General features: G+C 42.9%; 1 protein-coding gene across 4 annotated transcripts in view; it reads right to left on the reverse strand.

Annotated features, from left to right (window-relative positions):
* Nucleotides 1-27,763, reverse strand: part of LOC308120363 (apoptosis-stimulating of p53 protein 1-like) — a 43,461-nt gene that overhangs the window by 11,589 nt on the left and 4,109 nt on the right. For 2 of the 4 annotated variants that reach the window (XM_080480940.1, XM_080480941.1), the window contains exons 2-10: nt 19,942-20,089; nt 18,561-18,668; nt 16,065-16,126; nt 4,619-4,714; nt 1,216-1,272; nt 999-1,119; nt 788-867; nt 516-686; nt 289-429 (exon numbers count right to left, since the gene is read on the reverse strand). In XM_080480940.1, coding sequence (XP_080337066.1) covers nt 289-429; nt 516-686; nt 788-867; nt 999-1,119; nt 1,216-1,272; nt 4,619-4,714; nt 16,065-16,126; nt 18,561-18,668; nt 19,942-20,089 — 984 coding nt within the window. Of the gene's footprint in view, nt 1-288; nt 430-515; nt 687-787; nt 868-998; nt 1,120-1,215; nt 1,273-4,618; nt 4,715-14,091; nt 14,198-16,064; nt 16,127-18,560; nt 18,669-19,941; nt 20,090-27,763 lie in introns of those variants that run through there. The other 2 variants (XM_080480942.1, XM_080480943.1) reach the window with 2 other exon arrangements.

Here is a 27,763-nt window from a genome sequence, read left to right on the forward strand (position 1 = left end):
AATATCTTGCTTTACTGGCCTTTTCATACTACAATAAAAACATTTTTTACGCACATGCAGATGTAAAAGAATAATCCTATTGGGTAAATTGATAAGAAATCTCGACGTGTTCATGAAATGACACTGTTATCTGATAAAACATGCTGTTTAAACACTTGAGAAAAGTCGGCTCATGATCAGATTTAAATGTGCATGTAAACAGATTCACTGTCAGTCAAACGACAGGAAATCAAATGTAGGTTTGTGTCATGAACTCCTAAAAAGTATATAATTAGTGAGATTTTGTACTTCTGCTCTTTTCTTATGCAGCCGTTCCCTCAGGTCGCTGATGCGTTGGTCCATCACCGTCACCTGGGCATTCCTCTTGTTCAGCAGGTCCTTGTTCTGAGCCAACTTGCTGCTCTGCTCCAGGTTGTGACGGTTACGAGCCTGAAACACACAGCAGCGCAATCTTCAAAAGACCCTGAAAGTGCCCGATCCGGCGTTGTAATCTGTAGGCAGGAGGTCTAATGTACCTGCAGCTCTTGGTAGAGCTTCCTCAGCTCCAGCGCTGCAGGGCCGGACAGAGGGGAGCCTTTATGGCCAGTGGTCGGGCCCTGGGACCCTGTGTGTGCCCCTCCATGACCTGGTGCTACAGAGTGCAGCTGCAGACGCCCTCTCCTCAAATCATCCAGTTGCTGAGTCAACTAATAATTAGAAAGAGAGTTTAAAAAAAACAAACAAAAAAGAAAACAACGAACTGGTAAATGAATAAGAAACACAGACAAGGAGAAGCCCTCCACAATACCTGGTCTACTCTGATCACTGCAGACTGCAGCTCTGCCTGCTTCTCCTGGAACAGGCTGCTCACGTGGTCAATCTCTGCCGCTGGAAACAGCAAAGAAATCAGAGTAACATGAAATATCACATTTAAAGCATTTCAATGTAGAAGTAGCAGCCAGGCTAAATCAGAATGGATTCAGGGTCCACAGTCTTTCCATTAATCGGCGAGGGCTTACAGAGGTTCCCGTTGATCAGTTTGCTGTAGTCGACTTGGCCTCTCATGGCTCGGATCTTCTTCAGCTTCGCTTCCTGGGTGTCCACTCGCTCCTTCAGCCGCTGCAGCTTCTCAGCTTCAGACTGACAAACACGGGGAGAAAACTTGGGTGTCGGTGTCATCAAACAACAACACGCTTCTGGAGATTTATAGGCAACATGAAGACACGTGGAGCCCACCTGTGACTGGCCCTGGTTTGATCTGCCGCCCTGCTGAAGATACTTCAGTCTCTGCTCCTGCGGGAAACAACAGCATAAAGTGATTTTAGAGCAAATTCACCAAAAGTCCACTGAAGACATTAGGTTTCCTTTATTGTCTGTTCTTGTCAGTTTCTGCCGTCTTGACTTAAGTTATGAAAACATTAATGTTGGGGGGGAGAAAAAAAAACTTTCGGTTTGGATATTTCTCGTTTATTTAAAGTGTGCAAGTGTTGCATGACAATGGACGACGACACACTTCAACCCTTCAATCACAGAGGAGCGAAGTATGAGCGGAGACGTGAAGGAACTGCCGCGAGCATTGTCAAGTCAAATCTGATCCCGGCATATCTGCATACAGTCACATGATTTTATCCTGTAAAACATTGATGGAATTGCTCAGGTTATGTAAGATGATCAAATGCATGAAGAGCTCAGAACCGAGCCTTCAAAGACTCTCACATGCAGCTGCAACGTTGAGAAGAAAATCAGGTTTCTGACACGTCCTGTTGCTTTGCCGGTTTGTTTCTTGCAAACGTTTTTGGCTGGTTTGTGGGGTTTATGTTAGTTAGTCCCATGCAAACGTGTCAACAGGTCTCCATTAACTAACCTCCACCCAATGGTGCTTCATGGAACAGAATGAGATTCTGAAGCCCAGGAACAAACTGTAAAGACCAACTCTAAGAGCCAAAGGCATGAATGTAAATATTTAAGAATACAATAGGTATTTTATGTCACTGCTTCAAAGAAACAATGAGGCACTTTGTATTGAACTGTTATGTGAAACACCGTCATGTGAAATGTTTATTACAAGCATTCAAGTGGCCCTCAGCCTTTTTTATTTTTTACATAACACTACTTGATACATGCCAACCCCCGCAGTGTGTCTCCATCAGACTTTGAGAGCTCAGAATGATACGGGCATACAGATGAAATATCAGATGCAGTTTGTGTTTCACTCTGCCATGTTCCAGTCAATAAATAGATCTTATGAAAGGGCCGAGCGAGCAGGGGTGGAACTGGCCGAGGAGGACTGAAAGCCTTTGTTTGTGGACTCGATGAATGCCAAGTATATTTCTGTAATAACACAATCCACTGCATGCGCCGTTGTGGACACTCTCGGCACGATGTGGAGCAGTCGAAACAAAAACGATGTCTTCTTCTCATATCCCAATAAGCAAAGGACGATCATCCAATCAAATTTAGGAGGTGAGGGTGCAACACGCTCTGTATCTAGTTGTTAGATTAGAATTGTGCAATTTTTTAAAGAGCACATTAAATCAAAGGTACCTCAGATATTATTATCCCCATACAAAAGCAAGCAAACAATTTGTCATGAGGTCGTTGTTAAACCAGACGTAATGCTTTGCAATTTTATCACAGTGTATTCGGCTGATGGCAGTTGCAGCTGGTTTCACCGTGATTACTCCTGAGAACGTCACCCGGCATCTAAATTGCCAAGAAGCTCAGCAGTAAACAAACACAAAACAACCCAGATCACTGCATCACTTCAGAGTCCTGAGTGAGTCGCAGTAGGAGCACACTTGCCAGTGATTTAGCTGTATGAGCTGTGAACTTATGTTATAGTGGCTTTAAATGACTTTCGGAGCTACATATCCGACTACAGTGCGGTTTGAGTTCTGCCGGTTTGAAAAAGAGAGAGGAACAAAGCTGATAGCAGCTGCTGATGCTGCCTGCCAGCTGTGCTAAAAAGAATTAAAGAGAACTTTCTTCAGAGGACTGATCTGACATGATCTATTAATGTTGTCAAGGCTAAGCATTTGTTGATTGATCCATCGATCCATTTTCTCTACCATTTTAACAAACTCATGAGAAGATGCTGTAATAAGGACTAACTTATTTCATAATTAACTATTTTCATTAATTCAATACCTAAAACTCTCAGCATGAGAGACAGCAGCGCCACAACTGTTTTCATGTATGACGAAAGTAATAACTGAAGAGCGCAACGAAAATATTTTTGTAATTAAGTCATTGATTTATTCTAGCGATTTATTATTAGATAGAGTGACTGCATGAAGCAAACCAAGCCAGAACCTCTTCACGTTAGTTCAGATGCCGCAAAATACTCAGCAAAGGTGGCAAAAACAAGCTATTTGTAAAGTTCTACCGTGTGATGTTTGAGAATACCAGAGCTCAATCGAGTATATTCCTCAAAACTTGAGAACCTTGAACAGCTCCTGATCTTCATTTACCCTCAAACAATGACAGACAAGAATAAGGGGGGGGGGGGGGTCAAACAAGGCCTGCCATGTGTGATGCTGCTGACTGAGGCATTTTACACCTCCCTCTGTATCATGCTGGCACGTACTACCGTTGACGTGTGTGTGTGTGTGTGTGTGTGTGTGTGTGTGTGTGTGTGTGTGTGTGTGTGTGTGTGTGAGAGGGAAATGGAATGTTGGCAAGAAGCCGCCCATCACTCAGTGTAAACACACCCGCTAACAACACGTTACATAACAGTAGCCTGTTTCAGGACACAGAAGGTGCATGGGCACAAAGTTGTGTTTTGGAGCTTTTTTTTTTTTTTTGCTTTTTCTTTGGAGCTGAAAGTCATCAATCCCTGTAGTATCATATTCATGTTGAGAGGACAGAATATGCCTCTATGCAGGGGAGACTCATCCATCCTGTGAGACCAGGAAATACTTCAGCACTTAGATGCTGGAAGGAAACACTTGATCGCTGTCATTTTACAGCAGCAGGGAAAGTGCTGCTTTCAGAAATGCTGATTATCAGCAGAAAATTGACAGGGGAAAGAAAATCACTGCTGCAGGAGGAGCCTTGGAAACTCCAAAGTGTTGGTGGGGGAAAAAAACCCAATTAAACACTATTTAAGTCATTTTAGCCAAAGGAGACAACAAATGAATACAGAAACTGTTTTATCAGCACACCATCCGGACCCTTTCCTGGTGGGAAACTGTGGTTCCTAGCAGCTGTGCCTCCTGCGTTCACCTCATTTCCAGTCAACACAAAGGTCACTTCCTAAACGTGGGAATGCGGACAACTGACCGTGATCTGTGTCTCGGTCTCATATGAAAACTGGAGCTTAATGGCGGTTCGCTGGCTTGAGTGGAGCTGCTTCATCCTGTCAGCCTCTAAACCCTGACCTGGATCACAGGTTTGTGAAGTGTATACACACACACACACACACACACACACACACACACACACACACACACACATACACTTACACACACTCCTGTAATATTACTTTGTCAAACACACTCTAATATAGGTAGTAATCTTACACTGACAGGCAATCTATCCCGTGTGTGTGTGTGTGTGTGTGTGTGTGTGTGTGTGTGTGTGTGTGTGTGTGTGTGTGTGTGTGTGTGTGTGTGTGTGTGTGTGTGTGTGTAAAACTTACTTTCGCGACCAACATCTGTTGCTGAGCTTCTATTTGTTGCTGTTGCCTCGTGGCCATTTCCTGGAGCTCTGAGAGGGTCAGCTCCACACGGGGAACCTACAACACACACACACACACACACACACACATATAAATATATATGCATTATATATTATAACAGTATGGCCATGAGACCGTCCATGTGTTTACGTTTATCCGATGTTTCAAGTTATCGCAATGTATGGGCAAGATGAAAACCAAAACAGTGACAGGAGATGAAACACAGCTGAACACACACACACACACACACACACACACACACACACACACACACACACACACACACACACACACACACACACACACACACACACACACACACACACACACACACACACACACACACACACACACACACACACACACACACACAGATCACCTGACACTGTAGGTCATAGAGCAGCTCCAGAAATGCTATTAAGCCAGAGCAGCCGGTGGCCTTGGGAGAGTGACAGAATTATAGGACTGGTTTCGAAGGAAACTGCCAAAAAGCCATCAGCCTTAGTCATTACAATGCCGTGACATCAACATCAAGTGGCAACGAAATCTAATCGTTGGTCCTCTATTTTGTTATCAGAGTGCTCTTTTCATTCGAACGGACATTTCCAGACGCTGTAGCAGAAATGAGAGTGGCTGAGGGGAGAAACGTCCTTAGAAGATAAACCTAAAGGCTTCAGCCCAGCGATATCCTGCTATTGTTTACATTCACTCATGGACACACACACACGCACAAACACACACTCAAACTTCCTGAAGCTTTTCCTGAGTTTTCTTTGTTTGACGTTTTGGTCATTTTGATCTTTCTGTGCATTTTCTGCATCTCATTCAGATCTTCATTTAAAATTTTGGATAAGTACATTGTCTGTTACCTCACAACAGGGTCACACAAACACTGCGTGACACTGTTGTCACGAACCAATAACTGGTGAGCACTATCCAGGGCTAAACGGTAAGGCCAAAGTGGAGGGAACAAGCGTGCCACAGTAAAGCCATGGCCCGCCCTCCTCTGCCTCTGATTGGCCAGAACTTACGGCCTTTATTAGTTGGGTTTGTTTGGTTTGGGCCTGAGAGGAATGATGGAAGTTAATCTGAAATAAAGAACGAATGAGCTTTATAGAGACAGGAAAAGCACAGCAAAAGAGCGATTAGCGCTCTTGCCTCACAGTGGGAATAATCCTGGTTTAACTTAGGTTAGAAAAACTTTGATGCCAATATACACACACACACACACACACACACACACACACACACACACACACACACACACACACATGCACACAATCATGGCCAATACAGTCACTAATCGCACTGATAAGCATGTCTTTGAATTACAGGCGAAAGCAAAGGGGGGAAATGTACAGATATGCAATCTTCACTGAAAAAGGCAATGACCAAGAATTGAACCAAGGTTTTTACTGTGAGGCGACTGCAAAGCCTAAAAGGAGAGTATGCAAGTGTAGTCATTAAATTTGTATTCTATGGAACAGTAAAGGGTTGGGTTTTTTTTTGGCTAATCTTCAAATTAGGATTTTATGTGTAAAATAGCCTTACAACAGTTTGATAATGAAGGTGGGGATGAATCAACACTTTAAATATACGCAGAGTGTGTCAATGACCGACTATGTGACATCAGGTCTTAAATCAACGCAGAGCAGGTCTACTGCTCGATAGCGGTAACATAATGGAGCTCGGGCCCGGGTGACATTAATTTATTATTGTTCCCTCAGCTGCAATTATGTTTAGTTTTAGTAGTCATTGTGAGACTAATGGGGATGGTTGCTCGGCATAATTCACAGGAAAGTTAAACAAAAAGTATGAAACTATTGTTTCTTTTTTCACTTTAACAAAATTGAGTTTTTGGAGGGTTGCCCTCTTTGACTTGAAAAGTTGTGTCATCTTCAGCTACAAGAAATTCTTGACTGAATACATTACGCGGCACCCAAATAGAAACAGAAAGGGGCCCAAAAAAAAAACCTGTGGTACCCCAGCAATAAAAGGTTGAGGAGCCTGAATCCTGAGGATTTTAGGCTTAACAGTTATCAATGTAACTTCTGTGATGACAGCTTTGAAACTAATGTTTTCAAATGCTCTATGGTGGTCAAACGCCCTGAAAGGTGACATTTCAAAAGTTTTTGACAGATCATTTTTAAAAGCCTCTTAAAACTGTGATTTAAAGAAATACGGTGAGGAGGTTTTTCCTCTTAACTTAATCTTGGCCACATGCTATATACAGCAAAACTGGCTTCCACTTAGTTGAACTGGAGAGGGTCCAGGATTGAGTGCACTGTTAATATTTCTAAATGTCCCCCCCCAAAAAAGACGGTCTTAGTGGAGGCTAGAGTGCTGTGATTCAGAAAGGAGCTGATGAAAAAGTCTATTACCCTGCATTCTACCCACGGGGTTATGGCACTTCTTCTGATACAAGATCAGTGAAACAAATTAAAACCACGAGCCTCTTAACCGCTCAGAGATTGGAGTCTGGCAGCATTAGCACTATGCTAAATATCAGTATCAGTGATTAATGACCCTGGCAGCATCACTGCTTTCGGGCCGACTCCTGACGATTCTCAAAAACATATTCCACACATGCCAGTATAATGCACACGCCGCCGTGTTTGGACGATGACGTTGTGCACAGTACACTGGTTTTTCTAACCAGCTATGCCACAGGCCATCAGCGAACCGCTGTGCAGATCCAATGCAGCCACACTAAAGGAGAAGTAGTGGTAGTGCTGTGTCACCAAATAAAAACATTATTACATTCCCTTGCCACATTCACACTTTGACAACAATCACCTGTGGATGTATGAAATGCCCAGGCGGGCGGGGGAGCGAGATGGAAGAAGCAATTGTATCCCCAGCTAGAAATGTCCACACGTATGACATGAAAACTCCAGTCTGCCTCATTTAATGGGCTTCTATTCTTCTGCTCCACGGTGCAGCGGCTCCCGTCTCTGCACTGCAATCACCTGCATGAGCTGGAGCTGCTTTACATTTAAACTGCCATACGGATACTGCTGCATGCATCAGAATAGAGCGACAACAGAGATCATGCGGAAACAAAACTGTTCCCAAAACCACTTTATGATCTATAAGGAAGTTTAACTGAATTTCCCTGAAGATGCAGCCTTTTGTCATGGTTTAATACAGTTTAAGTACTTTATTTGAGAAGGTTTCAAAATAGGACTTTTCATTCCACTGTAATACTTCTGTTACATTTAGCCCCTTGAATTGTTACTTTTTTTTAACCTTGAAGTTTGCGTTATAATTTGTAATCCAAGAAATTAAGTGCTACAGGTGCAAAAGCTGCAGACTTTCACCCTCAAATTAGAACCTTTTAACCAGCAAATGTTAACCGATGGTCCTTATTGCCTTATTTTATATTATAAAAGAATGATGTTTGAAGTGTGTGAATTTGAGTTAAGAGATAATTTGTGCCTTAGAGGGAGCACTCCTGCCCCGTTTGTCTGGTGGTGACGTGGTAATTATCACAATGGGGATGGGTGGGGTTTGACGAGGGGAGACCCCCCCCCCCCCCCCCCCCCCCCAAACCAAAGCATATTATATGAAGTTTTACACATGACACATTCACACATCGATCTGCATCACCTGAAGACGAATTGTAAACAGTAATACATCTTGTAAAATTATATTTCATAGGTACCCAGACAAAGTTTGCAAATTAAACTGTTAAAACATTCCTACGTTTTTAAAGATTTGACATTAGAAAAGCAAACAGGAACATTTGTAAGCCGCCCAGCCTGTGCGATCCAGCTCACTTGCTTAAGAGCCATCACCTGCAGGACCGTCAAATGCTGGATTACAGCTGACTTGTCCAGGGATTTCCCTGCGGATGAAGTTTCTATCGTCTGAAAGCTCATATTTCTGTCATTCTAAAGTAGACATGCACCTCACGGCTGCTGAAAAGTTAACCATCCACCTGACACGGTGTCATGTTTTCCTCTGCTCATGCTGTTAACACGCCGTAAGACATCCCGCAGCCTGCCTCCTCCCTCCCCGCCCCCTCTTCTCTCCCCCAGCCGAAGCCCCCCGGGGCTGACGTTAACATGCAGCTCCCCTCAGCGCTCCGCTGTGCCGTATTTACCTGCAGGCTGTCCCATGTGATCCTGCAGGAGCGGACTTTAATTTTGCTGCATTGTCCTTCAACAGTGAATTCCTGCACCAAATCCACCTCATTCCACTCCATCCTCACAGCCTCTCGGAGACACCGGCACAGCCTTTAATGGGATGAGTTAGAGAAAACCGTCGCCGGAGGCTCCGAAGAGAAAAGCCAAAAGGAAGCAGGGAGGAGGAGGAGGAGGAGGAGGAGGAGGAGGAGGAGGAAGGGGGCTGAAAGCAGAGCGAATCTTATCACAACTTTCCCTCTCGTCCGCCTGCTGATGTGCAGTGATTTATGACACTCTCTCTTCCCCCTCTCTCTCTCTCTCTCTCTCTCTCTCTCTCTCTCTCTCTCTCAGTCCCCACTCCCTCTCCACCTCCCTCCCTCTACCTTTCATACAAATCCTCTGCGGCCGGTTATTGGTGAGTTTGCGTGTGACGTGATATTGGAGAGTAGAGCCCACTAATGTGACACTGCGTTCAATTGCTACACCAAACAAACACAAAAACAGAACACACACTTTTTCTGTCTCCCTCTTTTACTTTGTATCACCCCATTTTCTTTTCCTCCTTCAAGTTTTCTATCTCACCTCTAACCCCCCCCCTCCCCCTTCGCTCTATCACTTTTCCCCCATCTCTTTAATACCCCTCTTTCATCATATCTGCATTCGTCCAATCTCTCTTCCTCTCAGACACTGTCATCCCTCTGCAGCTGGCTTTTTGCTGCAGCGACATCCCCTCCTCTCTCTCTCTCTCTCTCTCTCTCTCTCTCTCTCTCCGCCCTCTCACACCTCCCTTTCTTCTCTCTCCCACTTTCTCTCAGAAGGGAAATCACTGCACCACAGCCTGACGGGGCACGAGCTGCTCCCCGTCAACCTCTGCCACTCGGCCCTGATGCGAGGAAGATGACGACGATGCCAGCGGATTAAAAATCTTGTGGCACACATCCTTGCCAGACGTGGCCACGGCTGCTCCAGAGTGTACACACACACACACACACATGAACACACACACACATATACACTAGTAAACACAGCTGACTCCTGCTGCGTCACATTTTCATCCTCAGACACACACACACACACACACACACACACACACACACACACACACACACACACACACACACACACACACACACACACACACACACACACACTCAGTCTAACTACTAATATTGACTGTTTATTTCAGCATGTTTTTGTCATTTCGTCTTCTTTTAATACACACTATGGAAATGGTTGTCAACTTTTTCAAAAAACAATTAAGAAAGAATAAAGCACAGTCAAATCAGTTCTCTTATTCCAGAAACGTTAAATACTGATTACTGCTGAAGACTGACTGAAGTGTGACTTTCCGTGGGAGTCACAGCCACGTTATAACCACCTTCCTGATTCCTCACCCTCCATATTCTGTAAGTCCTCATTGAGGCCCACACTCCACGGACATCTGGGGATATCTTGTGGTCTCAGATATTAAATAGCAGAATCTTCAAGTCAAAGTGTAAATGTATTATTCACCATGCACATCGTGCTCATGCTTGACTGTACTGAGAGTTGGAGAATTTCCTCAAACCATCAATAAACTATGTTCGCAATGGGACATGGCACATAATCCTGCTAAATGAGACAACCAGGACTTTGAGGTGGAACTATCTCTGCTGCATTTTCTACTGGTATTAAAAATGGTCAAACTTGCCTGGATAGAGCCAGTAAAGAGGATGAATGAATGGATGGAAAATGATCAGGTGGATCATAAAAATATGGTTAACATCCAACCATCTTCTGCACTGCCTTTTACTACTTAGGGTCGCCGGGGACTGGAGGCGAACCCAGAACCCAATCTAAATACACACCCCAAGCAAGTCAAAGTCTTTCACAGACTCAACAAAAAGATATTGGAAGTCATTCATACGTATTCAAATCTACAGCCAATTGATGTTCAAAACTGAAGTAACATACAAAATCATGCAAGGGAGAGCATGCAAATTCCACACAGAAATGAAAACAAAGTCTGAAATGAAATAGAGAATATCCCCACTATGAGGTTACAATATAACTATCAAACTACCACAGCACTGTATATCTAAGGAAATAAACAAAAAAAAGTTTGTCGACCTCTAACTCTTACACTGTTATGTCTACCTGAAAGGTCCCATCTCACTTCCAGGGGCGTTTGTGGCTCACTCACTGGAGCTGTTATTTTTTCCAATCCCAAATTTAACTGTTTGATTCCCTATCTCGCCCAAAGTTACTCCCAGTGTTTTGTCTCCCCAGATGGCAGCTGTGTGTGTAATGGGTGAATGCGATAGGTGAAATAGTGCATTGAGTTTGATCGAGCTATAAAAATGCATTATGTATGTGAAGTCCATTCACTATCTGCTCTGCTGGCTAAAAATGCTGACTCGCAGATACTAAGATATAGTTACGGTGTAAAAAAAAAAAAAAAGATCAACAAAAGTGAGGTTGTGCAGTCCCACAAAACTATGAAGTTTCTCTCATGTTGCTGCAGATGCAATCATGCCTATAATCTGAAGCACATGGGGATATTTGACCCTCTTAGGGTGTGTGCATGTGTGTGTATTGAATTCCCCATTGCTCTGCATAGACACACACACAGAGACACACACACTGTTCTGATCATAGGTCTCACTCAGTAATAAAAGCCATCTCCTGCCCATCTGCTGTGAGCCTCCAGGAAAAATATTCCTCCTAATCTACAATAACAGCCTTCAGACATTCCTGAAGCCTCCGGTGGACCAAAATGGGAAAACTCTGTTATCAGAGCGACTCCACAAACCAACGCTCACCCAGCAGGGTGGCCTACTGGCTGCAAACACCATAATTTAAACTGAAAAGATCACATCTTTGAACTCAGCCGTGGACAACTTGAATATCACCAGGCAAGTGTCCAAAGCACTGACCAGCACCCAATGTGAAGAATTTTCAAAATGAGCAGAAAAGGCTCCTAATTCATATCCACCATCGACATTTATATCTTTATCTCAACATATGTCACCTCGGCGTGACTAACTTGCATCACAGGAGTGATTCAACTGTGCTGACGTCCTTGAACCCGGACCGTCACCGGGGCATTTGCGGTGATGACATACGGAGAGAATATTCATCTTAATACACATCAACACAACCCCTGACACCGAGGTTTTGTCAAGAGCACAGAGACACAGAGGGACCTGGCTTCTTAATATATCCTCCAGCAGTGCTCTGACGCACAGCTGGCTGTGGATAGAGTTACACACGGCTGGGTCAACAAACTCAATTCTGCGTGTGCTTTGAGCGTGTGTGTGTGTGTGTGTGTGTGTGTGTGTGTGTGTGTGTGTGTGTGTGTGTGTGTGTGTGTGTGTGTGTGTGTGTGTGTGTGTGTGTGTTTCAGGGCCAAGCTTTATTGGAGGGTGTGTTTGGGAGGGGAAGGACACTGAGGTACTTTTCTCTTCTGGTAGTATGATGTTAGGTCAACCTTTTGTTTTACTGACACTCTGACAGCTCTTAGGACACACAATGTTTTGAAGCTGGAGTTATTTTACAGTCGTGCTTCATGAGGGATATCAGTTCCTCATCAGTCTATTATTTTGGGAGGTTTTTTTTTTTTGATTTGGGTTGTACTGCTTTCAATTTTTTTCAGTGGACGACAGGTCTTAAGTTGGATGAAGCCATTTTGAAGATGAGTGGAGGGCGCCATTTAAAACTAGGCCTTTTACTAACTATGAGTCAAACTGTTGGATTATTTGCAGAATGTAGTTTGGAAATGAAGAATGTTGCCTCTCAAAAAAACTTTTTAAAAAGGTCTCGTAGCATGTCCTGCTCCAAAGCATATTTACATTGTTAAGCATCAACAGAGAATCATATTCTGTATGTGCAAGTCAGTCATTCATGTGAGTTATTGCAGCTCTATACCATCACATACTTGAGTTTGAACTGCCTACCGAAATCAGGTTTGCTCTTTTTATTGCTTGCAGTGTAGATTTTTCAACCTTGTGCCTTGTGCAGCTTGTTCGTCCTTTCATTATCATGTGCTGTTAACATCACGTTCAAAACGAGTATCCATCTATCCTCGTCCCTGCTGACTGTGTTAGAATGCAAGGGTACAAGTCAATAGGCCACCGCAGGCACAGAGACACTTAATGGCGACACATCTGATATTACTTCTTATTTTTGAGCTGGTGTAGCTTTATAAAAGTGATTGTTACCAACAGGAATCAAGACTGACTTCACCCAGTGTTTAAAGCTCACTACAAAAAGAGATTTCTGTAATTAGTGAAAAACAGATCCCCAACCCCTGGACACAATGGAATGACCTCTTTCTGTGTCGTCTTTACACCATCCTGCAGCATCTGGTGTCTGTTTGTGTGAGCGAGACTGAGTTAGAGAGCGCTTTTGGATATGATTACACAGCAGCGAGTCACACCCTGACTGTAGTCATGCATCCACATCCCAAAGTTAGGCTGAAACTCACGCACACATACAATATAACCATCAAACCCAAACACAGACAGCTGAATGAAGACACACCCTGCCTGCATCTCGTCTTCCTGAGACCGTACGGTTTGATTCTCAGACAAGCGTAGAGGAAGAAAAGGTCAAAAGTCTAATCCTGATACACAAACAGCTAGTTTGGATTATGAACAAAGAGAGAGAAAACGTGTGAGATCTTTTAGGAGGTAAAACAACAATATACAACCAGACACACATACATTTTGTACAGCATTAACTTTGAGTAATATTCATTAATATATAATAATAATAATAATAATAATAATAATAATAATAATAATAATAATAATAATAATAATAATAATAATAATAATAATAATAATAATAATATAATAAAAAGCGTTCCCTTAGCATCTTAACAACTGAAGGTCCAACTGTGACCTTGACTCTAAAACCACATCTTAACTATTAAATACATATAAAGGGTTTTGGCATCCAGCAATTAAGTTTAACAAATCCACCTAGCTTTCAGGCTTGGACCCCACAAACAAAGTAAAACAATAAAACACGATCACACAGATTGACTCACATTTCAAAGTCACCTCTGCATTTTCCTTCTATTTCCAGTTTTTCACTTCTTCTATTATTTATGACGAGGCTAAAAGGTGTGAGGCGGATCGAAAGCAAAGAAATACACTCACACTTTGTTGAGATGTAACCCACACATACACACACACACACACACACACACATACACACACACACACACACACACACACACACACACACACACACACACACACACACGCACACACGCGCACACGCCCACATTAAAAACAAAGAAGCATTTCTCTGAAATCTCACCCCCGTGCTCCTGCGATGCCTCAAACTCTCTTTTGTCTCTCTGCTTGAAACGAAAAAGTACCACGTAGAGGTCGAGGGAAGACGGCGAACCTCAAGACGAGTGTGAAGTAGTGCGCGAGGTGAGAGGAAGAGGAGAGGAAGGAGGAGAAGGAGGAGCCGTTTGGCTACCTAACAATCCTCTTAGCCTGGTTATGTCATGGGACCAAGCTAATCCTACCTTCACTGACTGACCAACGCTCACGTATTCTCACACACACACTCACACACACACACACACACACACACACACACACACACACACACACACACACACACACACACACACACACACACACACACACACACACACACACACCACGATGGTGACTGAGTTACCATGGCCTTACCAAGAGCTCCAAGGCAAACGTCTAGTCTGGGATTACATGTGGTGGTTAGCAGGGTTGAAAATAGCAGTTAGTGACACATAAAAAGCTTCTGGCATGAGGTCAGCCGCTCTTTTTACAATATGATTCAGTGTTGTGTGGGAACATAACAGGATAACGCAAGCTAGCAAAACAAAACATGGTAAAGCAGAGGAGAATGAATCAGGCTTGTGGCTAAAAGCTAATTCCCCCTTTTCTCTGCTTCATTAAGTGAATACACACGCAATCATTATACGGTGTGTCCTGTGTGGGTCCAGTGTGTGTGTGTGTGTGTGTGTGTGTGTGTGTGTGTGTGTGTGTGTGTGTTCACATGGTTCTTAATGTTAGGGCAGTGTAATCATCACTGTCACTAATCCACTGCGGGCTAATCCGCTAGACTACACAGACACACACACACACATACACAGAGTATGGATGGTAATACTGTCTCGCACTAACAACCTCATTGATTCATCGCACTATTTCTCCAGGTTGGATTTTTATCCCTTGACCGTAAAAATATCCAAGTTAAACTGTTTTCCTCTGAGGAGCGCTGAGATCCTATCATCTCATTGACAAAGTCTGTCAAACGTCAGAACAAGCACCAAGCATTAGAGGGACATTAAGATTGGAAAACAATCCCCAGGCTCGTTCCAATCCCATCTAGTGTCCGTTGTTTCAATCGGAAAGAAATACTTGAAGATGTAAACAAATTTACTCCGGAAATCAAAAGGTCAATGTGGCCTCTTTATAAGCTGACAGGGTTTTGAAAAGTTTGATTCATATTGGACACTGGGTTCTCTTTCTACAAGCTATTCGTGTGTAGTGTCACATTTAAATACCAAGCTGGCAAATAAAATGAAAACTAAGCCAGTAAAAACAGTAATTAGCCTCAGGTTTCATTATTTCAAAGGTAAGCCGCAGGTAGTTTTAAATGAGTGGCTCTCATTCTTTTTCATTCTGTCTTGTGAGAGCAACATCTGGATAAAATAAATGATTTCTACTTGATGTTATTTCCCGTTATGGGCATTGTCTTCTTCCTAATAATTTAGAGAACAATTTTATTGGGAATCAAACATCTAACAGGTAAAAAAAAAAAAGATATAAAAATGTGTTCCAAATATAGGCCAGTAGAACAGGTGGAAGCCAAGGGGGAGGAAGAGGGGTCATGACACAGCCTGTTGTTCCCTCTAGTAAGTGTTGTGAACATGATTACACATTTCTTAAAATAGACGATATGCACAATGCTGATGTCACTACCGTGAAGCCTGCATTCCCTTGCTTTTTTTTATTTTTATTTAAAGGCTTTGGTCCATCACTTTTAAGTATGCACATAGTCTTGGTGGTTGTAAATGAGTTTTGGTTAATAACTTCTAACTGAATAACAAAGGATATTTCCCCTGTTTTCCAGAAGTCATTGTGTGTGTGTGTGTGTGTGTGTGTGTGTGTGTGTGTGTGTGTGTGTGTGTGTGTGTGTGTGTGTGTGTGTGTGTGTGTGTGTGTGTGTGTGTGTGTGTGTGTGTGTGTGTGTGTGTGTGTGTGTGTGTGTGTGTGTGTGTGTGGTACACCTACCCCGTCATTAGCACTCTCATCTGTCTCTGTGGTCCAGCTCTGCTGCAGAGGCTGCTGACTTCCTGCATATAAATGAACAATGAGGAAGAAATGAGAACGGAGAAATTGACACACAAAATTAAAATGGATGGCGGCGAGTTGCGCCTGGTGACCATGGCAGAAATGTGACTGACACACATAGGAAGACAGAGGACCTTGTTTTTAAATCATAAATGTGATTTACAAAGAAAATAGAAAGGCTGTAAGAAGTGAATATCATCACTGAACATAGACCACAGTGACCACATTTCTTTAAATATATTTCATTTTTTAATTTACTGCCACATTGTTCGTGCATGTTTAATTTGATTTATTGTTTTACATCTTTCTCCAAGTTTCTCAGGAGCTTCATGGTTCGTGTCGGTAGAAGTTATACATTCTGAGTCCTCATTATTTATGTTTAGTCTGTCTTGTTGCTGCTAAAAATGTAAAGGATGTTGCTGGCAATGTGCCTGCTCAAGGGGCTCTACAACGCAGAGGACAAAGTGTTGAATTAAAGTGACGACTATGCCGCCCACGATCTCTGCACGGCTGTTTGCTCATAATACTAAAAACATACGAATAAAAAAAGAATTCTATTTATTTTTCAGATTTTCAATTTTGTTTACTCTAAATACTAATTAACTTTCAATCAATAACATACATCCTTCTTTATCCCTCCCCTCCTATGCTCTTCGGTCTATAAGCAGCTTGATAAGTGTTATCTATAAGCACCCTCATTCACTTTAAATCCATCAAAACCAGACAGGCTCAATGAGGGGTAATCCCACACGGCTCCGCGTCTCCCCTCCAGTCAATAAATCACTTCCATAAATACTCCTCATTCAATAAAGAAGCTAAAATCGTGTTTCGACGTCAACTGAGTACTTAAAATAGCATTCACAACAAATTGATCAGATATGAAAACACTGTGAAGTGGCCACAGCTGGAGGAGTAGTTAATAAAAGAGAGTAAACACACGCATAGAGAGAAACACATTGGTTCATGTGGGTATAAACGAGATGATTACATCTGAGGAGCATACTGACATAAAAGCAATACAAACCTGCACCAGAGGTAAACGGTTATGAAGCTACTGAGTTGCATCACGTTGTGGACGGAACAAATGACTTCAGAGTAAAAAATGGAGGACAGAATTTTTGATTTCATTGTATTTTAGCACAATTTCTATATTTCTATAAATGAAGTCGGTTATTATCCTGTTATTTTACCAGTCTGAGCAACAAAAATGAGTGAGAAACTTTTGATCCGGGGATAGTGAACCCCCAAAAGCTTCTATGTGTTTCTGAGAACATTCACCAAAGTTTCACGTCAGTATAATGCCACAGATTCAGGAAAGGCTTCAGCCTTAATTTTTTTTTTTTTTTTTTTTTTTTTTTAGAAGCAACCTGGAGCACTCTGCAGAGGGAAATAAAGATTAGGAACCACTGCATTGAAATAATGCGATGCTCTGGTCCTTAGAGGGCAACTGGCTTGTTTAAGAAGCCGTTTTATTTATGATTTGAGACACTCGGCAGCCAAAAGTAAGTGCAACAGTTTGGCTGCAGCGGGAGGGACGTGAGCCACGTCCCTGAAAAACCCCACACCGGTGCTGCTTTCTGCGTTATGGCACGAACTGACGGTTCAAAACCACACGATCAAGGAGAGGAAGTGTGTTCTCTTCTCTGCGGGCGACTACATGAGCTCCCGCTCCCTTTCATCTTCCTCAGATTTCACCCCGGCTGCTCATAAACTTGTAATAGATCTCCAGGCACCATGAGCTGTGACTGGCTGAAAAGGGCCTGGGGGGGTGGGGGGGGGGGGGGGGGGGGGTCTGTTTATTACTGTATGCAGCATAAATAAAGGTTCAGATCCAGAAGCAATAAACAACCGTAACACACACAGGAGGAAAACCTTAACGAGTTCAGAAATATAAAACGAAATGGCTGAAGATAATGTTGTGTTTAATTCATTATCCATGATACACCTGACTGGAATCACTTGGTAATGAGATTCTAATGAATGGTAATTGCTTTAATGAATGAAGGGGGAGAGGAGAGGAAACCAGCAGGTGGTGAGGTTGTCCCATCCACGTGTTGAGCAGACGCCACAGCTCAGTGATGCTGTTGGTCTTCACACACACACACACACACACATTCACTAATGTTACCCACACACCACTTTAATTTTTCTGTTTTGCGATTTTCTGAAGTAAAAACAGGAGCGGTTTCACTGCACCAATCGACTGAATGCAGCGCCCACCCTCCCACCGCATTATGTAACGTTAATCATCTTATCTGGCTAATTCCTGACCGAGTCCCTGACTTCACCTCTAAACCTCACACACATCACTGGCACCCTGACACTGGGTTTAAATGTTTTCCACATTCTGACAAATCCCTCACCAAAGGTCTGCTCGTAAGGCAACAAGCAGGTTTGAAGGGGAAAAAAATCAACGCGAGTGCGCTGCGCCGGTACCTTGTGTCCAGGAGGGGCAGTGTCTGAGGTAGAAGCTGACCTCCGGCCTCCTCGCTCCCCACTGCTGAAGGAGGTCCAGCAGCAGTAACTCCTGAGGGAGAACGCGCTCTGAGAAAACACACAGTGGGAGAGAACAGGTCTATTAGAGGTGAAATTGTGCTATTGTTCAACAGATTCAGTTACCTTTCCTCGACTGATTGGTAAATGTTTTTTGTTTTTTTAATATACTTTATTTCCTGCATTCAATGAATCCACTCACAGACACAACACGTTTTTTTTTTATTTTGAAACTATCACTTTTAATTTGAACATACACAGGAAGTTGGAATTCTGACTTTTGCTTTCACAGGACTGACTTCACTGTAAAGGACCAATCAAAAATAGTCTGTTTTTAAAAATGCTAACTTATGTGAAGATACGGAAATATGAGGAATAAAAATACACGTTCAGACATTAAACTAAATCTTTACATCGAAATCAGCTTGTAATTCAGCTTTTTTGTCTCTCATGTACAATTGAAGTGATGAACTACAAAAATGTCAACGTGGGGATAACTTATAAAAAATAAAAAAAAGAATCAGTACCAGCATAAGTACAACAGTCCATCAAAGTTAATTGCACACGTGTGGACAAATCCTTACTGACCTCGCCACACACACACACACACACACACACACACACACACACACACACCCACAAACACACACAATGGCCGTGAGGCCAGTCATGCCCTTGAGGCAGGCCACCCGGCGCACAGAAACACAAAGCGTCTCTCTGAGACACCGCGTCGTATCAAAGCCGTTTATGGCACGTTTGACCGCTCAGTCACACCGCTGCGGAGGACAACAACACGCCTCGTGTTCTTATGTGGATCGCTGCCGTGACAGCTACGACTGAATGGATGTGGGTCGCGCTTTAATGTAGACGGGAGCGTGAGACGGGGTGGGTCCACTCGAGCTTACGAGGGTGTAAACTGCACAGCACTGTATTGATTTCACAAGCAATATAGGTCTGTGTTTATAATTAGTTTCATAGCAGGCAATGTGGGCCAGTCACACCGGGATTATCCTGTCATCTAAGACCAGATTAGAATCATGTAAATACTGGGCAGGACATGCTGTCGATAGTAATTATATGAGTACTGGACTACTCTGGTGATTTATGTTGTGGAGATACAGGTGCAGAACACAGGGCACACAACAGTATTATTTAATAATAATCGTTCAAGATACCTTTAAAAGTAATTTCTTTCGTCACCTTGTTTAGAGTGAGTTATTTCTGCTTTTATGAGTCAAGACGTGGCCTGTGTTGCTGCTTCAGCTTCACTCAGTAATCACTTAGTATCTTCATTAATCATGGAAAGGGTGATGAATGCACTCACCGTGCCCGTTCCATACTTCAGCGAGGTGACACTCGCCCTCTCCGGCCTCTTTGCAGTACTCGACCACATCAACCACTCTGGTTGCCGGAGTAACCGGGACCTCGGTTAACATCTGCTGGGTGTCATTGAGGTAAACGGTCAGGATCACCTGTAGCCATGGAACAAAAGAAAAAAGCAAAGTTTTTGTGAAATTTCTTATGTCGCTTCTGATCAATCAGAGTCTCGGTCACTGAAAATAATTAACTTTTTAATCAAAGGATATAGCTTTTATGTCTAAAAGATACAGCTGAGGGGGAAACAGGCCAAATTTGTTGAAACATGATCCAGCCTCCAGCAAAACCCTGACCACAGCTTCCACTCCCGATCAATACTTTCTTTGCGTGTACACAAACACAGACAAGACTCTCAAGGCCCAGGATGAAGGCAGAGCTCAGGCTACAGGGAATCAAATGAGATTTTATTTACTTTTTTATTGTTCAATCCAAACCAAGTGGAGAACATGGAGAGACAAATGTTCTAAACTACAACCATTTCTGTTATTGGTTGTCAGTAGAATGTGCTTCGTACGTGGTCTTTAGCGTCTTATTTGATAAGAATGGATATAAAATCAAAGTCTGAAATAAATTTACGGTGAAGGATCGGTGGCTGAGAATATAGAGCTGAGAAAAAGCCTCAGCTGATGGATGGAAGGATGGATGGATGGATGGATGGATGGATGGATGGATGGATGGATGGATGGATGGATGGATGGATGGATGGATGGATGGACAAGAACCTGTTTATGATGTACTAGAGGGATTTCAAATTGATCTAAAATTTGGTTAATTTATATAAATTTACAGGAAGACTTGACTTGATCGATATAGAATAGAATAGAATAGAATAGAATAGAATAGAATCCTAAATCGCATAGTTCGCACCGAACACTGTTGCTGGCTTTATAGTTCTTCTTTCAAGATTTTCACAGTAAGAAAAACTTCTTCTTTTTTTTTGCATTGTTTTACCATGGTTTGGTAACGGGGGTCCAGCCCTCCCCTTGAGGATGTGAGCGCTTGGACTGTTATCAGATATTGGTTTCCATACGTACTCCAATAGGTGCCGTTAGGTTCACACTACCTGACCTATGAATGTATGTATCCTTGTGCCGCTCATTCGTATATTTGGGAAAGCAGGATGTGATTTTAAAGCCGGAGCCTGATAGTAATGACCCCCCCCCCACCCACCCACCTTTGAAATCATTTTTGTTATCAAATCCTCTCAATTCTGCAGCCAGAAGATTAAAAATAGCAATCAGAAAAGGACATCCTGTGTGGTTGCCCGTGATGTCACTGGCAATGTCACCGGTGATGTCATGTCAGATAGTCAGTCGGCAGTGAAAGATAAATTTAGGGTAATCTGGGATAGGAGCGCACAGACACACCACAGCAGAAACACACACAGATACAGATACACTTTTAATCTCAGTATGTTGCATCGCCTCCCTCCCCAACTCCCTCTCTCTCTCTCTCTCTCTCTCTCTCTCTCTCCCTCTTCCTCACACACGCGCATGTTGCCTCTGGTCCACACACTACAGGATGCACTCACACACTCAAAATGTATACTGTACACTAATCCACATTATTCCGCACACCTGTCCCAGATCATGTGAAGTAATCTGTGGTTACATGTAGACGGACTGAGCAGGGAGCAGTCTCCAAAGCTTGGATTAGACACACACACACACACACACACACACACACACACACACACACACACACACACACACACACAAACACACACAGTAGGGGTTTTTACCAGTGTAAAAAAAGAAAAAAAAAGAAATAAATCATCTAAAGTAGGCTAATATTGGTCTCACAAGGACTTTCATGTCTTCAGAGACATTTGTTACAGCGAAGGAGTGTGACCAGAGATGAAAACACATTTCATGATCAAATCACTCACAGCGCTTCTCTTATTTCAGGGTGGCATGAGTCAAATACGCATGCGGAAGCCATGAACATAAACACAGTTTTGTTTTAGGCCCATCGTGCAGCAGTCACAACTAAATACTGGACAGTCGGAACATTTTAGAAAACTAAATGCAGCCAATGCATCTGTGCTGTTTCTCTCTACAAACAAATGCAAAACAAAAATACTCGGTGTGACTTTATTGCAGACAGTTTTAGTAACTAATGATGCCCTTGTAAGCACCAAACAAGACAACTTAAGAGGAAACTGTGAAAGCGTAGATGAACTATACAAGCATGTGTTTGTGTGTGTTTTGGTTACTGCAGTATGTTTCTGAACCTTCCAACCTTTGCTGAATTCTGCACATTCTTGCCGTTATACAGTGATCAGGTTGGATCAATATCGGTGTATTGCCGAGACGTCCTGTTTCTGCATCAACAAACAAAAAAGTCCCAAACAGCAACTTGACTTGAGACCCTCAGAGACTCAAGCGTGAAAGTCCAAAATAATCTGCAAAAATAACACAGAGATCTTGAAAACAGTCAAGTTTAGAATCTGAATTTAGTTCAACCACATATTTTGGCCTTAATGTGCTGATAAAGCCCTCTCAATCTTAAATATCCTTCCTTTTATGTCGTTTTATCTAACTTAAGGTTGCAGTGAGCTGAGGTGAGACACAACCTGGACAGGCCACCAGACAATCAAGAGAATCAAACTCACACACATACTTTCATTTACAACAATGTCAAATGAAGTAACCACTATGGCTGGACAAAAAATCGATTTATCGAATTTGTAGCTAAAAAAGATTTGAGTTTATTTTTCCCCCACAGTTTCTTCCATCCTACCATTCCTTGTGGGTTTTCATAGTTGCTGTTGCACTTTTGCTCAAACCTGCTTGAAGCTTGAATCTGTTGAATGACAGAGCCTCATTTACTTTTTATTTTGGGATTGTTCACATGCATTTTGAGTCTGAGGACAATCAAAAGAATAAAGTTGTACTTCTGACAAGACATCTGCACAATGAATGTTTATCGTTAAACGCAATATCAAGAAGCACGATACCCAAACCACACATACAAACTAATCACAGCCCATTCACAACTGGTGTAACTTCTAAGGGCAAGACAAAGAGAATGACTTCATCTGTGCAAATGTTTGTATTTATCGAATCATGTCGTCATCGCAGTACTCGACAGGATGAGTTTTTTCCATCGTACTGGGGTTGTATATAGTTACGTTCCAATAGAGGCTTCAAATGTCACTTCCCTGACCTGTTGTGCTTTGTCACAGACGTGGAGCCAGCTTGTGATGAAGTAAAAGAAAGTGTAAAGTGGTGCGTCTGGAGCGGAATGGACTCAGTCCTGCTATTTTAGGAGTCACCGAGTGCCAAACAGATAGTCAGAGGGAGACAGACTGGGGCTGTGCCCGGGTGAAAAACACTCGTCCTTGTCCATCCGCCTGCTGCACAAAACACATCGATGCTCAATTTATTAGTGACCGGGAGGCATTTCAGCATGGTGGGGTGGGTGGAGGTGGTGGGGGTGGTGGGGGAGTGAGGGAGTGAGGGGTGGCTGAACTCACACAACCTGGCTCTTAAGCTTGTATCAAATCTGAGCTTCACATTACATGTGCTATGACAAACATTGTCTTTTAAGGTGAAAGGACACATTCCATCATGTCTCTCACTCACCCATACTTTGCTTTTCTCTGTTTGGGACTTCCTCTTCTTCTTCCTCTTCTTCTTCTTCTCTTTTCTGCATGTACTCAGTTGGAAGTTTTTTGACAGAGCCACCAGTCGCTCCAATAACACCCCCAAAAGACGCCTCATTGGAAAGCCATCCGGAAAAAGCGCACACTGCTGAGTGTGTGCGTGCGTCCACGAGCATGCGTGTGTGTGTGTATGTGTGTGTGTGTGACAGAGATATACTCAGAGGTAATTAGCAGTGTCACAAGCAGTAAGTGGTGCTTTTGTAGGTGTGAGTGGGTTGGTAAAGAGTATATGTCAGAGCGTGTGCGCACCAGGGCAGGGAATTCAGAGACGAGGGTGTCGGTGAGGGGAGGAGGGAGGGGGGGAGGGAGGGGACTAAGGGGATCAGCTTTCAGTAAATGTAAGGAGAGAGTGAGGAGGAAAGGGTGATGGGAGATAAGGAACCGAATCTGGACACTCTTCATGCCCGTTAAAAAGGAGCGAAACTGTGACATTGTGCTGAAATTGGCTTTTAATACTGACCTGATAGTTTCCTCGGTAACGCTCACCACAACCTGAACTTTCATTATACGCCATACACATACGATATCAAGTATAAATATTATTAGAAAAATATGTTTCCTTCTTTCTCTTTTACAACTTAAATCTTGATCATAAAAAAAGAACTTGACAATCACCTTTGGGATTTTAACCCTTTAAATGCCAGTTTGTTCTTTACACTATGTTTATTAAAGAAACTCATCTGCACTGTCGTTCATCAAAAGTTGCCTTTTTTTTTAAAAATTATTATTATCATCTTATTTTGCTCCTTTTTCTGGTTGGGCAGTATTTGCACTGCCTCTTTTTGCCCCTGGCTGCCACGGGGCAGGACCAGGGGCTTTGTCATCTTGTGCCTTGATAGCAGTAACACTAAAACGATGGTCACATGAGACAATACTTTATTTGTGTGATTTTCACTTCTGCAAAAAAAAAAAACACGGTTTTAATGGATGAAACCTGTTATTTATCATTATAACCAAAAATGATGAATAACATACAAAACCTTCACGAGGAAATAATCTATGACATAATCTTTAGCCATTGTGGATATTCTGGTTTTGGATTAGGGTTTTTAACCTGGTCCACCTTGTGTTTCATTTCGCAGTTTAAAATTAAACTTAAAGATTTGACATGTGTTTCGCAAATCAAAACTCATGCAAAAATGTTTGCCCGGGACAGCCAGCCCTATATAAATATGGATAAAATCAGTAATCGGTAGAAAATGACTGAAAGTGAATGAACTTGTGCTGCTGAATGTACTTCTTGTTGGTTTTCTCACTGACGAAGACCCCATCTGTCCCACCGCTTACAACACACTATAACTATTATACTTCTTCAGACAAACGGGTACTGTACTGATGTAGCGCCGTCAAGGCTATCATGAATAGAGGCCGTTTGGAGTCAGATGAAGTTGGATAAATACTTTTCATTATGTGTGTTTCACATTTTTTGAAATTCGACATATTGTATATTCCTGAAGCTCTCCATACGCGACCCTCAATAGCTGTTATTTAAATGTGTCCCAATATAACTTCATAGGGAGACAAACAAATAAATAAAAAAATCAATGCCGTAAGAAACTATGTGAAAATTAACAAATATATGACTGTTAATCAACTGTCTGAAAAAGTTGTCCTGATTGCTTTATACCATCTGAAAACTGAACAGTCAAATTCTTTAAAAGTTCTCGACAGATCAATGGGGTTTTTTTTAGCTTTGAGTTGAGCAGAGCTGGAGCCGGTCAGGTCACTGAGGGTCATCGGTGTGGCGTGGTGTTAAGTTTAACTGGACTGTCAGATGGGCTCAAATTCTTTAATTTTGCTTTCGGACACTCTCAGACACACTCGGTGTCTCCCATTAAAGTAATGCAGCTCTCCAGCATGATGGTGCCCCCACCATGTTTTACCGTACAACTGAACCGTTCTTATTACTGTCCTCCTTGACCTTGGGTCATTCAACGTCGTTTGATTTAGTGCTTGGTGTCTGATCCCGGATCAAAACGGCGCTCCACATTGTTCCAGCTCAGCTTGAAGCTCTTTCCAGGTCTTGTGTACCGTTTTAAACCCGGCCACTGAACGGTAAACTGCAGTGAGTCTGACGGCTTCGACTGTATTTGGGGGAGCTAATTTATTCATCATCATTTGGGAAGTTGTTTTTTGTGTGTGTGTGTGTGTGTTCTTGTTTTAGTAATTTTAAACCTTTTCAGAAAATATCTGATGATACAGAACTGATTAGTCTGTTTTAAGTCACTGGACATCTTGGATGTCAGCAGTGTGCATTAAAGTTACCGAAAGAACAGTGAGCTCCTTCTTCAAATGGAAATGTAATCCAGTATCAGCTCTAATATCACCTCAACACATGAGCAGATCAGGATTGTTTAAAGTGTGGAGGGAAGCTGTCCAGTGGCAGCGGGGGCAAAGCTGGAGGGCAGAGATTAGAGAGGCCACGCTGACACACCGCAGCACCACACACACACACACACACACACACACACACACACACACCGGACATAGTAGATACACTGGCAGAAGAGCAGTGTCTCTCTATCACTCTCTCCCATACACAAAGTCACATGTCAGCTCCATGTGCAAAACACTCACACACACAGGCACTTACACAAAAAACATCGTCCATGTCCGCCGCTTGCATTGGCAGAAAATCGTTGACCAGTTGAGAGCGAGGGAGAGTTATATTAACACGCTCTGTGTGACTGTTGACTGAATCAATCTATCGGCACTTACAAAGCAGGCGTCGCGGTTCCTCGTGCTCGCACGTTCACGCACGCACACACAGAAAACGGACATCGTGATAAATCCTCAGCACAATTTGCTTTTTAGGAAAGTCAGTTTGAGATTTATACTTCACAATCCCGTGCAGTTGCGAGCTGGAGACCCTTCATTTAACACACGAACATGGACTGATTGCCCAGGTACAGGGTGACATGAGTAGAAACATCAAATTTTTTTGCAAAATCGCCACGGTGTGTGTGTGTGTGTGTGTGTGTGTGTGTGTGTGTGTGTGTGTGTGTGTGTGTGTGTGTGTGTGTGTGTGTGTGTGTGTGTGTGTGTGTGTGTGTGTGTGTGTGTGTGTGTGTGCGTTCGTGCATGATCTGTGATTTTTTAGAAACGCAATGTCCTTCCAAGTTCTTCAAAAGAACAGTTCTTTACTTCCACCCACGACAACCACATGACAGAGATGAACAGGACTCTTTCTATCTTTCAGACACACACACACACACACACACACACACACACACACACACACACACACACACACACACACACACACACACACACACACACACACACACAGACAGACAATCTGTCGATCTATTTATGATATGCAAAGTTTAACTCAATTACTGTGAATTATCCCGATTAAAGCCCGCCGCTCTTAAGATTTGAAAGTGGAGTTGCAATGAAAAGATCCTGACAAAGCAGCTGTGCCGCCAGGGCGAGCTGAGAAACAGCTGACAGTGACAGTCAGCCCTACTGAAGCTCCAGACGTCCGTCAGCAGAAGCATTAAAGGGTGAAAGTAAGAGCATTTCATTCAAATGCAATAGTGAATTATGATTTCATGCTGTTTGAGCGTTCCAACTTTCTTCTAAAATCTATTCAACGACGACAGATCCAGGAATGCAGCCTCCTTCTACCTACTCTACCATCCCTGCGTTCTCCTACAACCGCCGACAACTTCTGAACTCCTCCCAGCCTTGAAGGCTTAAATGAAATCAGGAAAGAGGACTGAGGGGCAGCTGGCGGAGGCAGCACACATAAATTAAATTTAATTTCTGTGACATTTAGTACGGTGACCTGCTCACAGAGCTACTGATGAATCATGGGAGGATAAATCAGTGAGGGTGGGTGTGCAGGAAACCGCTGCCATTTAAATCCCACTCGGGAGCGCGGACCCAAATTAGGATGGTGGAGCACGGTGGGGAGAAAATAGTGCCGCCATGCTGTCCCTCCGCCGAGGGAGCTTCATGTAGCACCTGCTAGTAAACTGGAAGGATTTACCAGTGTAAATATGGAGTCAGGTGTGAGGAGGCACCCACCGAAGACACCAGAAGAAATGAATCAACTCCGATGACTCAATCCCGAGTCCTTCAAATATAAAGGTGAACT

This window comes from Lipophrys pholis (genome assembly GCF_963383615.2).
Source record: "Lipophrys pholis genome assembly, chromosome: 14".
NCBI classification, from domain to species: Eukaryota; Metazoa; Chordata; class Actinopteri; order Blenniiformes; family Blenniidae; genus Lipophrys; species Lipophrys pholis.